This window comes from Candida jiufengensis (assembly GCF_024610255.1).
Source record: "Candida jiufengensis strain CBS 10846 chromosome Unknown scaffold5, whole genome shotgun sequence".
NCBI lineage: Eukaryota > Fungi > Ascomycota > Pichiomycetes > Serinales > Debaryomycetaceae > Lodderomyces > Lodderomyces jiufengensis.
In genome coordinates, this window is record NW_026261558.1 from 175132 (window position 1) to 192731 (window position 17600).

General features: G+C 25.2%; 7 protein-coding genes across 7 annotated transcripts; 4 read left to right on the forward strand and 3 right to left on the reverse strand. All coding sequences in view use genetic code 12, as the record gives it.

Annotated features, from left to right (window-relative positions):
* Positions 1–58: 58 nt before the first annotated feature.
* Positions 59–1678, forward strand: HOM3 (aspartate kinase; the record flags this gene model as incomplete). Its single annotated transcript, XM_051761891.1, has 1 exon — positions 59–1678. One exon carries the CDS (start codon positions 59–61, stop codon positions 1676–1678), a length of 1620 nt encoding a protein of 539 aa, XP_051621051.1.
* An 85-nt stretch (positions 1679–1763) lies between these two features.
* On the reverse strand, positions 1764–2750 carry GVP36 (Gvp36p; the record flags this gene model as incomplete). Its single annotated transcript, XM_051761892.1, has 1 exon — positions 1764–2750. The coding sequence occupies one exon, from the start codon at positions 2748–2750 to the stop codon at positions 1764–1766; it is 987 nt and encodes a 328-aa protein (XP_051621052.1).
* Positions 2751–3981: 1231 nt separating this feature from the next.
* On the forward strand, positions 3982–4557 carry KGF54_001515 (uncharacterized protein; the record flags this gene model as incomplete). Its single annotated transcript, XM_051761893.1, has 1 exon — positions 3982–4557. The coding sequence occupies one exon, from the start codon at positions 3982–3984 to the stop codon at positions 4555–4557; it is 576 nt and encodes a 191-aa protein (XP_051621053.1).
* Positions 4558–4766: 209 nt separating this feature from the next.
* On the reverse strand, positions 4767–6194 carry KGF54_001516 (uncharacterized protein; the record flags this gene model as incomplete). The annotated part of the gene is made up of 1 exon (XM_051761894.1): positions 4767–6194. The coding sequence occupies one exon, from the start codon at positions 6192–6194 to the stop codon at positions 4767–4769; it is 1428 nt and encodes a 475-aa protein (XP_051621054.1).
* Positions 6195–6441: 247 nt separating this feature from the next.
* On the reverse strand, positions 6442–8697 carry KGF54_001517 (uncharacterized protein; the record flags this gene model as incomplete). The annotated part of the gene is made up of 1 exon (XM_051761895.1): positions 6442–8697. One exon carries the CDS (start codon positions 8695–8697, stop codon positions 6442–6444), a length of 2256 nt encoding a protein of 751 aa, XP_051621055.1.
* Positions 8698–10841: 2144 nt separating this feature from the next.
* Positions 10842–12494, forward strand: ALD6 (Ald6p; the record flags this gene model as incomplete). The annotated part of the gene is made up of 1 exon (XM_051761896.1): positions 10842–12494. The coding sequence occupies one exon, from the start codon at positions 10842–10844 to the stop codon at positions 12492–12494; it is 1653 nt and encodes a 550-aa protein (XP_051621056.1).
* A 3140-nt stretch (positions 12495–15634) lies between these two features.
* On the forward strand, positions 15635–17122 carry HAP41 (Hap41p; the record flags this gene model as incomplete). The annotated part of the gene is made up of 1 exon (XM_051761897.1): positions 15635–17122. One exon carries the CDS (start codon positions 15635–15637, stop codon positions 17120–17122), a length of 1488 nt encoding a protein of 495 aa, XP_051621057.1.
* Positions 17123–17600: the final 478 nt, after the last annotated feature.

Below are 17600 nucleotides of genomic sequence, written 5' to 3' on the forward strand. Positions count from 1 at the left end.
AACTAAATAACAATACTTGAATCACTTTTAACTACATACATAAGTAGTCCTACCGCAAATGTCACAATCAGCTAGTCTATCTAGTACTTTCAACTCAGTACTAGACTTAAAATCAACAATATCATCAGCGGATCAAAAAGGATGGGTTATACAAAAATTTGGAGGTACATCAGTTGGTAAATTTTCAGAAGAAATAGTTGATAATATAGTTAAAGAATTTCAAAAACTGAATAGAGTAGCTGTTGTATGTTCTGCAAGATCATCAAATACCAAGAGTGAAGGTACAACCTCAAGATTAATTCGACTGGCGGATTTAGCTTCAGATAATTCAGATTTCAATTCACTATTGGATGTTATAGAAGAAGATCATATCAAAAATTGTGGTTCAAAAATAAAGTCTGACGTTATAAGGAAGCAATTAGTGGAAGATATCAAAAATGAAATGAAGCACGGAAAAGAATTATTACATGCTTGTCAAATTATTGGGGAAATAAGTCCAAGATCACTAGATTCAATAATGTCAATTGGTGAAAAATTATCTTGTATATATATGACATCATTAATGAAAGATCATGAACTTAACGCAGTTTATATAGATTTATCAGATTTAATTCCAATAAGTTATGATTTTAATAATGGATTTGATGATTCATTTTATAAATTTTTATCAAGAGAAATTGGAAGTAGAATCCAAGAAGCTACTCAAGGAGATGATACTATAATACCCGTAATTACTGGATATTTTGGTGTTGTACCTGGTGGATTGTTAAATGGAGTTGGTAGAGGTTATACTGATTTATGTGCTGCATTAGCTGCAGTTGGAATGGGAGCTGATGAATTACAGATTTGGAAAGAAGTTGATGGTATATTTACAGCTGATCCAAGAAAAGTTCCAAATGCAAGATTACTAGATAGTGTTACTCCAGAAGAAGCAGCAGAATTAACCTATTACGGTAGTGAAGTTATTCATCCATTTACAATGGAACAAGTTATAAAAGCCAAGATTCCAATAAGAATTAAAAATGTTGAAAATCCTCAAGGTAAAGGTACTATTATATATCCTGATAATATAGCAAGAAGAGGAGAAGATACACCACCACATCCACCAGCAGCTTATGAAACATTACCAATAAGTTATATAACTTCACATAAAAAAAGATCGGCTACTGCTATTACTGCAAAACAAGATATAGTAGTTATTAACATACATTCAAACAAGAAAACCTTGAGTCATGGGTTTTTGGCTCATATTTTCACAACTTTGGATAAATATAAATTAGTGGTTGATTTAATATCAACCTCAGAAGTTCATGTATCAATGGCATTACTGGTTCAACCAGATCAAGAACTACAATTAAAACATGCATTAACAGAATTATCTAAAATGGGAACAGTTGACGTTACTAAAAAGATGACAATTGTTTCATTGGTGGGAAAACAAATGGTAAATTTTATAGGTATTGCAGGTAATATGTTTAAAGTATTAGCTGATGAAAGAATTAATATAGAGATGATAAGTCAAGGAGCTAATGAAATTAATATAAGTGCAGTTATAAATGAAAAAGACACTATAAGAGCATTACAGTCCATACATGCGAAATTATTAGAAGGTAATCAATTTTATGATCATGAGTCAGCAGTTGATTCTAGATTAGAAGCATTAAGAGTACAAAGTTAGATTCAAAAAGCTATTTATATAAAACGAAAAAAAACTTATACCCAGTTACAATAATACTTCAATAATAGACAATCACTTTTAATATTTAAATATCAAATTCTCCACTTTCTCTACTATTTGCATTTTTTGACCCCATATTCAATTTATTTTGTTCTTCAATCAAATTATCAAATTCTCCAACCATACCACCTAAAATCTCAGAAGCTAATTTATGATAAGCTAATTGAGCCTTTATTAACTCTAAAAATTCCTGTAAAGGTTTAGCATTTTCAATAACATTTTGCATAATATTAATAGCATCTTCAACAGTATTTGCAAATTCATCTTCTGCATTTTCCATATCAACTCTTAATTTTGATTCTTTTGTTGGATTATTACAATTAGTTAAATTATATCTACTTAAATCATAATCAATTCTTTTTTCTTCAACTTTTTTTTGAATATTATTTGATTGAGAAATTAATGATCTTAATGTTGTTGTTAAAGGTTTATTAAATTTTGATTTAATTAATTGATCTTGTCCTAATCTTGCATTTGCAATCTTGTTTAAATTTGATGAATATAAATCTAATCCTTTAATTAATGGATCATTAGCTTCTGATGAAATATCTGTCTTGTTGGTTAATATACTTGCATTTGATGCTCTACTTAATGCATGATATAAAGTTTTTGGTTGTTTTGCAATTTCAGAGTTTGAATTAATTAAAGCAGCTTGAGCTTCAGCTGTAGTGGTAGCTTTACTTAAATTATTAAATCTTGTAGTAATATTTGAACTAATTTCAGAAAAAGATTCTTGTAAATTTGTTGGATAATCATAAGATTCAGACTCGTAGTTGGAAGTTATTTTTAAAACATTTTTATATAATTTTTCAATATTATTACATTTTGTAGCTAATTCAATATATTCACTAGGTAATTGAGATATTTCATCTTGATTAATTTTTCCCATTCTTTCTTGCATTAATCTTGAAGTTCTTTGAGCTAATGGTACAACTTCCTTATTAAATTCTGTACTTAATTTATCACCAAATGACTTAATGTCTTTTGTTAAATTTGAAAAGTTGAATGACATAATAGCTACTAATATCTATTTGATTATGGAATATATATGATGAATTCTATTATTGATTCAAATGTGATAATTTAGTTGTAAACTTAAATATAACAAGTTTAATAAATTCTCCTTGATAAAACGTACAACTAATTTTAAATCTAATTTTAATATACAGGTTTGCAATTAAATTATAACAATGCTACCAAACCATTTTTGATCTCGTAAATTATTATAATCTTTGAAGTTGACTTAAAAAATGATGGTCATTTTATAACATAGCCATTTCTAATTTAACCTCTAAATTTCATAATTAGTATAATAACGAATTTCGAAGATTCTCATTTAAACTTTAAACTAGCTGAAATAAGAGGAAAATTCACATTTTTAAATATGCTTTGATAATTCTTATATTAGTAGACGCTGATTTTCAATTTTCAATATTAAACCGTATCATCGAAAGAATTTGATTGATACGATTAACATTAAAAAATAATCTTTTAGTCTTTGTAAAACCAACGATTTTGAACAACAATGACCCAAAATATTCAACCTCCATAATTTACTTCAAAATTATCTAAAAGCTAAATTCAAAGAACTGAACCTTTGAAAATTTCCAAAAGAATTAAAAATACAAGATAAAATGAAAGTCGGTTTGGTTTTGTAAACAGGAATCCGTATTTCTAAACTTTGATTCGAGCCAGTCTCATAAAGTGATACTCATAAATTTACTTTGTTCAAAACTGAGAGAAAAAATTAAATTAACTGGTTTAAATGAGTTAATAATGAATAATAAGATGGACAAGAACATAAATTTTTTAAAAACTCATTTAAAGATCATTTAAAGGAATAGCTATTTCGTTAATGATCACCTGTGACTTTTTGATTTTCGATGAATGCAGCAAGATTACTCGAATGACAAAAGAGAACAGTTTGATACTAAATGCCAATTCTTTTTTAAACAGGTTTGAACATTCATAATCAATAAAATTCCAAAACGGTATACTTCAAGCCTAACACTGTATTTAAGAGATGATTTCAATTGATGTTACCTTATCGTGCTACATTTAGAAACCAATTTAATACCGTCTCAGTTCAAAGTGTGCTTAAATATATAGTGTGATGGTGAGTTCTGTTACATATTGCTGCAAATTAATTTTGGAAAAATAAATTAAATGTATAGCATATCAATTGAAAAATATTTAGGCAACACACTTTTTTCACTCAAAAATTAGTCAACAAGTCAATTACCATGTCTTCAAGATTTTTTACTATTCTACTACTTATCAATTATACATTATCATTTTTCTTTCAACCACAATCAGAACCGTTTTTATTAGTAGTTTATGATCCCAATTATGAAGAAAATAGAGAAACATCATTATCAAATTCGGAGATTCAAAAAATATATCAAAGAGATACTTTAATTTTCATCACAGATGATTGCGAAGTTGACAATAAAACAACAAACTCCTTCATAGAAGGTTCAATATTAATTAATGGATCATTCAGATTAAATAAATTAATGGATGATAGTATGAAATTTATTAGAGTTGATTCTAAAACAAACAGATTAAAAGCATGTCCTCGTGGTAATTTATCTACAAGTTTTACAATACGTAAAGATGAGTTGCATTATAAAGATTCAAATGTATGGAGTATATGTTTTGATGATAGTTTAAAAATAAGTTTTATATATTTTGGTACACTAAAAAGAAACAAAAAATATTGTAGCTTACAAGAAGATCAAGAAATTAAATTAAGAGTTATTGGAAAATACGATAATTTTGGTACTGTCCCAGATTATCCCTTTATGAAAATTCAATAAGCTAGGTTTAAAAGATAAGATAAGTGTGTAGGTTATGAGAGATAATGCAATATCAAACAATTTGTAGTAAATATATGCAACAAACTTTTTCTTAAGTGGTAATTCCATAATGTAAACAACACAAAAATTAGAAGAAGTAAGAAATGTGAAAGGACGTATATGAAACAAAAAACTATAAAAAAATAAGACCAACACCAACCTTTCAGAATTTAATGTTCACAATAATATTTTCTAACTTGTTCCAATCTTAATTGATTTAAAACATCTTCATTATAATTATTATTTTTAGATTGTTCATTCATCTCAAAATTGTGCCAAAATTCATCAAATTGAATAGACTCCTGTTTTAAACATTCTCTAATTTCTACATTATAATTTTCATTAGTTTTATTTTTTAAAATTGATTTAATAATCGTGGTATTAGTACTTGGATTAGTAGTATATATAGTTGATGATGAAATTAAATGTAAGAATGATTTTTTACGTTTTGGTTGTTGATGCTTTTGTGATTGTCTTTTGATTGATCTTATAGTTGAACCACTAGATGTAGTGGTAGTAACTGTTTTTCTATCATTTGAAATAGATGGATCTAAAATTGTTTGAATTTGTCCATGATCTTTTTCATCAGAATCTAAAAATACATATTCTTGAAATTTAATTTTAGGAACTTCATCATCAATATTATTTTGAACTGATAAATTTTCATTACAAGCTGCTACCGGTAAATTTTGATTAGTATCCTCAAAAGTAGTAGATCTATTAAACAATTCTAAAAGTGATTGATTCAAATGTCCATTTGTGGAATTACTTATTTTTTTAAAAACTGATGAAGAATTATTCTTAAATACATTTTTAAATTTTTCTAAAATTGATAATTCTTTAAAACTTTCTATAATTGATGAATTATAACAATCTTCAAAATTTTCAAAACTTGGTTCATCACTTGAAATTTCAATTGGTTCATTAATTATTTCTTTACCAACTAATCCAGATTCTTTAGTAATTGTAGTATTTATTTCTTCAATTTTTGATTCAGATGATAATGTACCACTAGTAGTTTGATTCAAATCATTATAAAAAGAATCCTCAATTTTTAATAAATCTTCTAAACTCCAATTATTATCAAATTCAAAATTAAAATTTAAAGTTGGTGAATTAGTAAGGGATTTTAAAGCATTTGGTTGTGATTCAATTAAGTGGTGATGTGATTCAGTACTGTTGTTTCTACTTATTTTTTGATAAACTTCTAAAACGACTTCTTTTTCAAGTTTAGGTTTTCTATTCTTATGATTTGTATTATTAATTTTGGTAATAACAGGTGATTCAGAAACTTGTTCAGAAGAAGTATTACTTTCATTAAAATTTGGAGAAGTTAAATCATTAGCATTAGCAATAAATTCAATTGAATTTTGCTCATTTTCAAATTGTAAATTTTGTACTGAATTAGATTCACTTGTTGATATAATTGATTCTGAAGATATAGGAGTTGATTCAATATCAAATAGGTTTTTTATACTTAATATTTGTTGATTTTGAGGATTGTGATGGTGTTGGTGATGATGCTTTGCTGTTGATGGAGCTGGGACTTCTGTTGTTGGATTATCTGACCCAATGAGACTGTTTGAGTGGTCTAACATTGCAAGATAATTTGATTTTGGTTTGTTTTGGTAAGTGGTTAAAATAAATTTGCAGCTAAAAAAATAAAAAATAAAATAAAATAAATAATAAAGTGGTAATAAAGTATTGAAACACAAAAAAATAATTTAATTGATATGCTCTAACATTAAATATGCAACAAATTCTTAACCCAAGATCTCAAGATCTAAGTGAAATTTAAATATATATTTATGAAAAAAAAAAGTAAATACACAATGCTGAATAAATCTATTTAACTTCAATGACATCTAAATTTAAAAACGCTTTTCTATAATATTCGTCTATCCCACCGTTAATTTTTTCAAATTCAAACAATGATTCTCTAATAGGTTGATTTAATTTGACATTATCCCTAACTAAATTAAGATATTCTTCATTTTTAAAAGCTTCAAAATTATCTAAAATTTTACCACTTGGTAAATCATTTACATTTATATTCTTTGTTGGATCTATTTTTATAATATGTTTTATTTCTTCATTATGAAAATTAGAATTTGATTGAGATAAATAGTATGATATTAAAATTTCTTGATTTTTAGTTAATAAATTATAAATTTCTTCATCTGTTATATTATTTAATAATTCTTGAAATTTTTGTTTATTGATTTTATTTTCGTGTTTACCTTTTTCCAAGTAATTATTTGCATCTAATATTGGTAATAATAAATCTTTGTGGATCCAAGATTGTAAGTTTTTAACAAACCACCAATCATTATATTCTATTTTAGTTAATGCTCCATCTGGATACTCATATTTCAATCTTTTGATTATTAAATTAGGTAAATAACATGGAACTCCATTTAACATTGATAATTTTAGTGGTGATAAATGATTTAAATGATAATAATGAACTCTTCTATCATTGAATGTTGGGTTGTCCTTTGTCAACAATGGACCTTCATCAATATCATCATTTACATTTTGATAACTTGATATAGGAGGTTTTGCAGCACTTGTACTGATACCAGTAATATCAATATAAATACCAGTATCAATATCAATAAATCTTGCATCAATATGATTACCTCTTTTTGAAATATTTCTATTATGTACAAATGTACCCACTTCAATAAGGTATTTCCCAGTACCTTCATTTAAATCTTCAACCACAAGAGTTTGATTATAAAATTCACCTAATTTCATTAAATGTTGGATAGGCATTTGTACATCTAAATCATTATCAAATGGGAAAATACCACCGTTCCAATACCAAGATAAAAGAGGACCATGAGCTATCCAACTTGTTAATTCATGCTTCTGACTAAATCTAAACCAATTTCTTAATAATCTTTCTAAAATGATAGAACTTCTTTTTGGATCAGTTAATTTACCATTGAAAAATCTCCAATCATAATGCCAACCACCATCATGATTTTCTTCATTCAATCTCAATGTTGATTCTTTAAAATATGGAGTTTCTGGGTTAGTTGCAGGTTTTACTCTTAAAGTTAATCTTATTGATTCTAAATATGATTTTTGTAATATTGTTAAATTTTCAACTGGTATGGCATTTAACTCATTTAATTTTTTAGATAATATTTGTCTATTGTATATGAATGATTCTTGAGGTATATTTACAGTTGGTAATGGACTATATTTGAAGCTTTCATCTACTATTATATTCTTATTAAATTGTTGTAGTATATCAAATTTCGAATATTTAAAATTTGGCAAATAATCTTTTATTTTACCCTTATGAACATCTAGAACTAAATCATTACCTTTATCATTTAAAAATATAACTTTATAAGGTAATGGTTGATTAGTCAAAAGATAACTTTTACCTTGTAAATTTCTAATATATTCACTTGTAGTAAAAGAAGTATGCTTTAACTGTATAAATCCAGGTAATTGATTTTTAGTATAACCAAATTCATCAAGTTGTTCATTATTTAGTTCTTCAGTATTTATACACCCAAAAAATAAATGATTTCTTTCAGCTTCTGCTTTATTTCTATTCTTTCTTAAATTCATATGTGGGATTAAATCTTGACATTTAATTCTTTTTTCCATTGGTTTAGCTAATTGATTATTTAAATATGATAAATCAACCCAATCTGACCAGTCAAATGGGATACTATTTGGCAATTCATTATTTTCATTATTATATATATGATCCAAAACTACCGAAAAAGTTAATCTATCATCTTGATACATTAAATCTGAATTTAATAAATTTTCAATATCTGTAAATGATTTATCTAAAACGGTTGTATGTTTAGGTGATTGTATGTTAGTCAATAAATACTCGAGTTCTTGAGTATAGTTTATATTAGAAGTTGATAATTGTGGTAATGTAGTTCGATCATCTATCGTAATATGTCTAAATAATTCAGTAGAAGGAACTTTTTTAAATACTGAATAATAAGTTAAAAGATATACTGTATTGATTATGAAAAATAGAAGTAATGGTTTTTTATAAAATCTCTTTTTCAGTAGTATTTTTGATGATAATGATTGTTGTGATCTATAATTTGATGACATGTTGAGAGAGGGTATGATAATGCAAAAATTTCTATAAGTGAGTGGTATAATTTAAGTAGATAAATGAATCGATATCAATGACTAATATACTAGTTTTTCCATAAATTGATTATCATATAACAATAATTGGAATGAAATAATATACAAATGTTGGTTTGAATGATCTGAAAATTTTTGAATATAATAATTGATTAGAACATAATAATAAACAATTTAAAAAGTAACAAAAAAACAAACAAAATATTAGAATTTTATTATTTTGCCCGATGAACTATGGATATATATTCGTGTTTTTATTAGTGTAATTTGATTATATAATAAATAATTATAATTTGAGTTAATGGTAAATATTTTTGAATAATTATAAAATCAAAATTTATTTTAGGTTAATGATCTCGCGAGTTATAATTTATTTATATGTAGATTAAGATTTCATTTACTTAGCGAGATCTAATTGAAAGGGTAAAATCAAGTTTAAATAAACTTACTAATTAATCAAATAAATAGGAATCAACATTCAACTGTGGCCCTCTGATCATATAATCCCTAATATACAAGAGTTGATTAAGCCTTGTAATACCTTCTTATAGATCTGTGGTAAAAGAATTTGTCATTAGATCTAGAAAAAATAAACTTTAAAATTAAAACTTTGCCTCAAACTTAAACTAAAAAAATTAAAAAATAAAATAAATAATAAATTATTATTTCAACTTAATTACAACCATAATTAATAATTATAAGGAGATGATTGGTAGACAGTTTATATAAATGATTGAACTTAGAATATTTACAATTCCTAGCACTCGAAAATTGAATCTCATACATATATTGACTTTTATAACTTTATCAATTGTTTAATCTTGCATCAGTTCTAAATTAGAATTTGAATCAAATTTGCGCAACGCAACTAATTTTAAAACTTAATATTGATGCATAAATTAATTGAAACCAAATTTAAATAATAAGGTTATGAATTAACAAATGTAACAATGGATACGAGTGAAGATCAAGAAAAGTGGTAAAATTGGTCAATAGCACCACGAATCACATCTAACAATCGAGTAATCATATTATATCTGTTCGATGTAAAGATTCTTAGTCTTTGTAACTAATACATGATTTTATATGAATCTTGAGCTATTACCAGGTTTAAGAAATCGGATCAAAGAGTAGAAAATCCATCTGATAAAGCTTTATCTACTACTGACTAAACATTCTATGCTTATTCATGATAATTTTGGTCACAATAGTTTGGCAAGAAGAATATCTTGTACATTTTATCAAAATACCTGACAGTTAGATGATTATAATCATATTTATATAATCAGACGCGCGTATGATATAGAAATCAATTCCTCAAAATTGGTAGCACTGACATTTTTTTGAAACCGAGCGGTTGAAAAATATGAAACATTGACATTTATCTGAATTGCATTTAGGAATTTGTTTTCCTAAGTCAAGAAGAATTAAAATTTAAAAAGCAAGGAAAATGGCGTCCGGATGGTTTTTGAGTTCCAACTTGAATAACTATTTTACAGAAACGATGGGAGAATAAAACCATTTAATAAACGTTGTTACATTGTAAACTTTATTTCTGCTATAGGTTTAAAACTAAATAAATCTTAAGTCTATAAATTTTTATACCGAGTTAAACGTTAAAAGTTAAAACAGATCTAATTGTGTAAATTGGCCATACGATCGAAACGTATCATATTTTGAAATATTTTCTTCGATCTGGGAAAATAAGAATTTATAACAGTCAAACGTGTCATTTACTTACTTGATATATCATTTTTAATTTATCGGTTTAAAATGGGAGTATGTGATTAGAATGTTTAGCGTATAAGTTTTTTCTACTCTATCATTATTAAATTCGTTAGTACAAATAAAATAATTTTATTTATCCAAGGAAAAAATATTCCCCACATAATTCAAGGTTATCTATATAGTTTATATACAGGATTTTGTGTACGGATGTCGAAATCCTAATTTTTCACACTTTAATTTTAGAATTTAAATTTAATTTAAACAATATTGTATAAATTAACCTTTGAATTTATCATCAACTTTTTTTTTTTTTTTTCAGACAGATCATCAATTATTTCAATTCTAATAGTTTTAATTTAATTTTTTATTGATCAAAAATGTTATCAAGAATTATTAAATCAAGACAAACATTAAATGTTTCAAAATCATTTGTTGTTTTACAACAATTAAGATATAAAACTGTTATATCATTATCATCAACATTAACATCATATCCAACTCAACATACAACTGAATCAGATGAACCATATTTAACTCCATCTTTTTTGAATAATGAATTTATAAAATCAGAATCAGAAGAATGGTTTAATATTCATGATCCTGCAACAAATAATGTAGTTTCAAAAGTTCCTCAATCAACTGAATCAGAATTAGAAGAAGCTATAGAAAGTGCTCATAAAGCATTTCCAAATTGGAGAGATACAAGTATTATTAAAAGACAAGGTATTGCTTTTAAATTTGCTGCTTTATTAAGAGAAAATATGGATAGAATTGCAAATGTTATTGTATTAGAACAAGGTAAAACTTTTGTTGATGCTCAAGGTGATGTTACAAGAGGTTTACAAGTTGCTGAAGCTGCTTGTAATGTTACAAATGATTTAAAGGGGGAATCATTAGAAGTTTCTACTGATATGGAAACTAAAATGATTAGAGAACCTTTAGGAGTTGTTGCTTCTATATGTCCTTTTAATTTCCCAGCAATGGTTCCTTTATGGTCATTACCTTTAATTTTAGTTACTGGTAATACAGCAGTTATAAAACCATCAGAAAGAGTTCCTGGAGCTGCTATGATTATTTGTGAATTAGCTGCAAAAGCAGGTGTACCACCTGGAGTTTTAAATATTGTTCATGGTAAACATGCAACTGTAAATAAATTAATTGAAGATCCAAGAATTAAAGCTTTGACTTTTGTTGGTGGTGATAAAGCTGGAAAATATATTTATGAAAAAGGTTCTGCTTTAGGTAAAAGAGTTCAAGCTAATTTAGGTGCTAAAAATCATTTAGTTGTATTACCTGATGCTCCAAAACAACAATTTATTAATGCATTAAATGGTGCTGCTTTTGGTGCTGCTGGTCAAAGATGTATGGCTATTTCAGTTTTAGTTACTGTTGGTAAAACAAAAGAATGGATTCAAGATATAGTTAAAGATGCAAGTCAATTAATTACAGGATCAGGATTTGATAAATCATCAGATTTAGGACCATTAATTAATCCAGAAAGTTTAACTAAAGCAGAAGAAATTATTGAAAATAGTGTTAAAGCTGGAGCTGAATTATTATTAGATGGTAGAGGTTATAGACCAAAAGATTCAAAATTTGCAAATGGTAATTTCTTAGCACCAACAATTTTATCAAATGTTAAACCAGGTCAAAGAGCTTATGATGAAGAAATTTTTGCACCAGTATTATCAATTGTTAATGTAGATACTATAGATGAAGCTATTCAATTAATTAATGATAATAAATATGGTAATGGTGTATCAATTTTTACATCAAATGGAGGATCAGCACAATATTTTACTAAAAGAATTGATGTTGGACAAGTTGGTGTTAATGTACCAATTCCTGTACCATTACCAATGTTTTCATTTACTGGTTCAAGAGGTTCATTTTTAGGTGATTTAAATTTTTATGGTAAAGCTGGTATAACATTTTTAACAAAACCAAAAACTATTACTGCTGCTTGGAAAATTAATAACATAGATGAAGCAATTTTAAAACCTTCAACCTCAATGCCTGTTCAACAATAATTGAAACAATGATTATATAGAGTTAAGAATTAAAAAAAATAAAAAACAGAATGCATTTTGAAATGTTGTGGAATCATAAATCGTAGAGTATGAAAAATAATAGAATAATTTAGATGAAATCCCTTGATAATTTACTACTCTAATTAACCATCTCAGAAAATCTTGGCTTAAAATCTGTTTATTTAATCAGATTTATACAATAATTTTTTAAGGGACTTAAAAATAAAATGGTACGATTATTTTGAAACATAACTAATTGGAAAAATCGGCATAAGACAAGGACCTAATTTTTTTATAATTGTATAAAAAATAAAGTTTTTTAAAACTGAGGAAAACAAACAAAAAATCTAAAACGTAAAATTAAAAACTAAGGAATAGAATAAATTAAATAGAATCAAAAACATAAATCAAAAGGGTTTATAAACACAATTGAAAAACACGAATATCAATTGCTTGCTTTGTAACTAAAAGTTCTTCCAAATGATTCAATAATACTTTGTGAAAGGTTCCAAAACTTGAAAAAAAAATTACTTAGAAAGGGAAATTCCGGGGTAAAATTATAACTAAGTAAAAAGCATCGACAACAAAAAACATTTTTAGTGTTTTGACTCTCTTTCTATAAAAAGATGATTCAATTAAATTTCTGAATTATGGAGTTTTGTGTTATTGCAAAAAAAGAGTCTGCGCTTAATTTAATTATTGACATTATTATTTAGCGGTTATATATCAAGTATCAAGTATTTTAAATATAGTTTATAAACTTCAAGTATTAAATATTGTAGTTTGTCAAACGATTTGAATAAGGACCAAAAAGTTTATGAGTTCATATCCTTAATATATGTTTGTTACTTTATCCTTGTAATGTAGAATGTTAAATGTGAATATGTGTGAGTATATGTAAATTAAGCGAAACTTAACTTCAAGATGTAAAATTGCTGGAAGGTTGAATTATTTAATGTTACATAATTTTGATTAAAATTAAAATAAATTTTGTCCGATGAATTAATATTTCAGACACTTTTTTAAGAGAAGAATCGAATTGTAAATTTGTAATTTGTAATCTGATTAATTAAATAAGATATTATGAGATAATCAGGAACATCTATTACATCTTAGGTTTTACAGAGTATATGTAATTTACTATAAGAATTTGGTTATTGGGTGAAATAATTTAGTCGATTATGGGTGTAGAATTTCTGAAGCAATTTTAAACAATTCAACCGTTAAAATGTAGGATATACCCATTTAGTGCCGTTTGACCTATTTTTGACATAAATTTTATTAACAGACTGTGATATTAATATCAATAATATATCATCGTACTATAACAATTTAAATTTTGTGTTTTAAATAGATTGTGATAAAATAAAAAATTATCGTTTCGAAACATAAAATCATCGTTTTAAAAATGAAACAGAAATTGGATTTTAAGATTCTTTTACTCGGTTAAAAAAATAAAAATAAAAAATAGATTCTTCTTCTCAGTATAACTTCAATGAGTATCCGTTTTTTTTATAGTTGTCACAAAATTACGGAGGATCTTAATCCATCACATATGCTTTACATTCATTCTTTTCTGTATTAAAAAAGTTTAATCTTTTCAATCTATTCGGATAAAATATGGATAATAGTAGTAAATTACAACGCTTTCTAGTTTCATCTAAGGAACGTACGGTATCCCTTGTATTTACATTTTTTTCGTAATTTCAGATAAATGTTTAGTGTTAAATGGAAATGGTTAGGTACTTTTAAAAAAAAATTGCTTATGAAATCTATCGGTTATATAAAAATGGATAATCTAAATTAAAAATATATTTTTCTGTCTGCAAATTGCTACCAACTTAATTTATTATTTCTCATGGTTAAGGATTTATTATTATTATATATAGTTATTGAATTACAAAGTTATTCTTTGTATATTAATACTAGTGTAAATGATAGATCTTATAATACAACTAGAGCTAGTAAGTTATACTTAGTAACTAGTGGTATAGCTAAAGTTGGGATATTATTAGCTTCCTGCTTTATTTCTAATATTACATGTAATGATATTATAATATTATTACAAGTTGAGATTTAAAAAATTGTCTGTGCATCAAATACGTAAAAAAACGGAACAAGAAGTCGAATTTTTCAGACATTTTTTGAATTCATTATTCCATTAACTTTTAATAAGTAATAGTATTAATATTCAATTCCATCTCAGTTCCTTTATTATTATTATTATAAGTTTTAGTAGTTACTTGACTATATTAATTACTTTGACTACTTATTAAATTAATTTTTGTTTATTTTATTAAATTTATTTTTCTAATTTAAAATTAAATTGATTTTTCTTTATAAATTTTATATTTTTATTTTAACAATTGAAATCATCAACAACTATTTTCATTAATCAATTTATTTTTATAAACTATTCATTTTCAATAAGATATATATATATATTATAATAATAATTTCCAATATTATGTTACATTAATTTTTTTAAAACAAGAGATTTCATAAAAATATTCTACTAAGAAAAAAAAACAAAAAGAATCTTGAAAAAAAAAAACAGAACAACATTTTTATTCTTTTGAAAATTAAAAAAAAGTATGTTTCTATTTTTTTACAACAACAAAAAAAATTGGATCATAATAAATTTTTATCAATTCTTTCAATTAAGGATATAGATTGAACTTTAATTAATTCATTTAAATATAATCTCATTTCAATTTCTACTTTGTTTCCTTGTTCAATTTACATCGGAGTTTTTTTTTTTTTTTCTTTTCGTTCATTTTAATAAATTTTCAACACATTTTTTTGCAGCAACTTTCAAGGATCAATTTCAATTTATTATAAAAATTATAATAACTATATAAAATTAATTATATCTTTTCATTATATAAAAAGTTGTCATCCATCATTAATTAAATTATAGAGTAATAGGAACTTTCACAGATCTAATCCGTTTTCATCCAGTCATACAAGATATAAACTCCATATCTATACGGAACTCAAAAATTGACCAAAACTAAAAAAAATTTTATTATTTCCAATTTTTGTATGATCAATATTGAACAATATACTAATGATATTTAATTTCTAGTTTAAAACAAAGATAAAAAAAACAATTTATTCGTATAATTATTCATAAAAAAATGACTGAAGTAGATTCATCAATACTAAAGTCAAACCAACAAAGACATTTACAATCACCTGTATCAAATCATATACAACAACCACCACAACAACAACCTCAGACAATTTTACAATCAATTCAACCATCTCCAGTTATAGTTAAAACTTCAAAAGAATGGGTATTGCCACCAAGACCAAAACCAGGTAGAAAATTAAAAGATTGTAAAGAAAATAAACAACAAAGGAAGAAGAATTGCAAAAAACAAGATTTACAACCACAACAATCATCTACATTACAACAAGAACAAACGACGTCGAAATCAACAACTCCACAATCAATCACATCCCCAATATCAAAATGTATATCGAAAGAATTGAAAAAAGATTTAAATTCAGATTTATCAACTGTATCATCATTATTACAAAATTTATCAATTATTGATTCAGAAAATAATTATTTAAAATCAAATTTATTATGTCTTATTCATGAATATAAACATTTGAAAAACTTGGTCTTAAATCCATCAACATCTACCTCAAATTCTACAAATAATCAAACCATTTCTTCATCAACTTCAACAACATGTCAAGATTCAACAAATCAATTAACTCAATTAATGAATGCTACTTCTATAAATAATTCAGATTTAAAAGTTCACAAAAGATGTTTTAATGAAGTTATAGAAGAAGAAGCAGTTACATTAGAAGAAGAACAATTGATTCAAGATCAAGATTTTGCAACAATAACAACAACATCTTCACCATCAAGCTATGATTCTTCAAATATAAGTACAACTGTATCAACTCCTTCAACAAATATACTATCAGAATTTGAAAAATTCATCAATATTGAAGAATCAATAGAACCACTTAAGAAATGTAAAACAAATGATTCCATTAAACCAGTAATAACAACCACCACCAAAAGTTTAAGAAGTAAAAAATTTGCTCATTATAAAGATTTTCATAAATTAGATACAGAAGAAGATTCAGATTTAGATATAAATTTTGAAGATGATGAAGAATATGAAGAAGAAGAAGAAGATCATGATCATGATCAAGTATATTCACCAACTTCACAATCATCAATTTCTTCTAATCAAAATGATTTATCTACAACTACAACAAATGAAGAATTATCAAGAACAACCTCACCATATAATTCTGATTTTGAAACAAATAGTTTAATGAGTTCATTAACAAGATCAACAACAGTATCTTCAATAAATACAGTTATACATGAAAAACCACCATTATGTAATGTTCATTCACAACCTTTTACTTTGAAAAAAATGGGTCAATTTTTTGAATTACCTAAAACTAACCCAAAAAAGGAATATAAATTTAAATTTGATCAATTTGTAATTGATGAACAAAAAAGAAATGATGATGAATATAATATGATTACTGATATTTTAGAAGAAAAATTAATGAATAATGAAATTAATTATTATGTTTATGGAAATCAACAATTTAATGGAGAGAATGAAATGAATGTAGATTGGTGAGATTAAAAAATAGTTGAATTTATTTGTTTATTTGAGTTTGTTATTTAATTTATTTATGATAGAAAGTAGGAGTTAAAAGAGTTATGAGATATATGAAGTTCATGTAAAAGAGGATAAAGTGGGATATTTTAAGTTTTTATTTTTATTTTTTTATTTTGTTTTTGTTTTGTTAAGCTGGTTTTGATTATACATTATTTATACAATGGTTTGTTTATTTTTTTTTTAAAAAAAAAAGAATGAAAAGTTTTGATTTTATAGTTTAATTTTATTATTTATTCAATTTATTTAATTAACTTTTTGTAAATTAATATCTTGTTAATTGATCCGTGGTTATCAAGTATGTGTTGAGTGCATAAACTTTGGACCCAGAGAAAATCTCTCATGATTAGCAATTACAAGTATATTAATTTCTAATTCATTAAAAATGTCTGATTTAATTAACTAAGTAGTAACAATTGATCTGATCTGATTGCAAAAC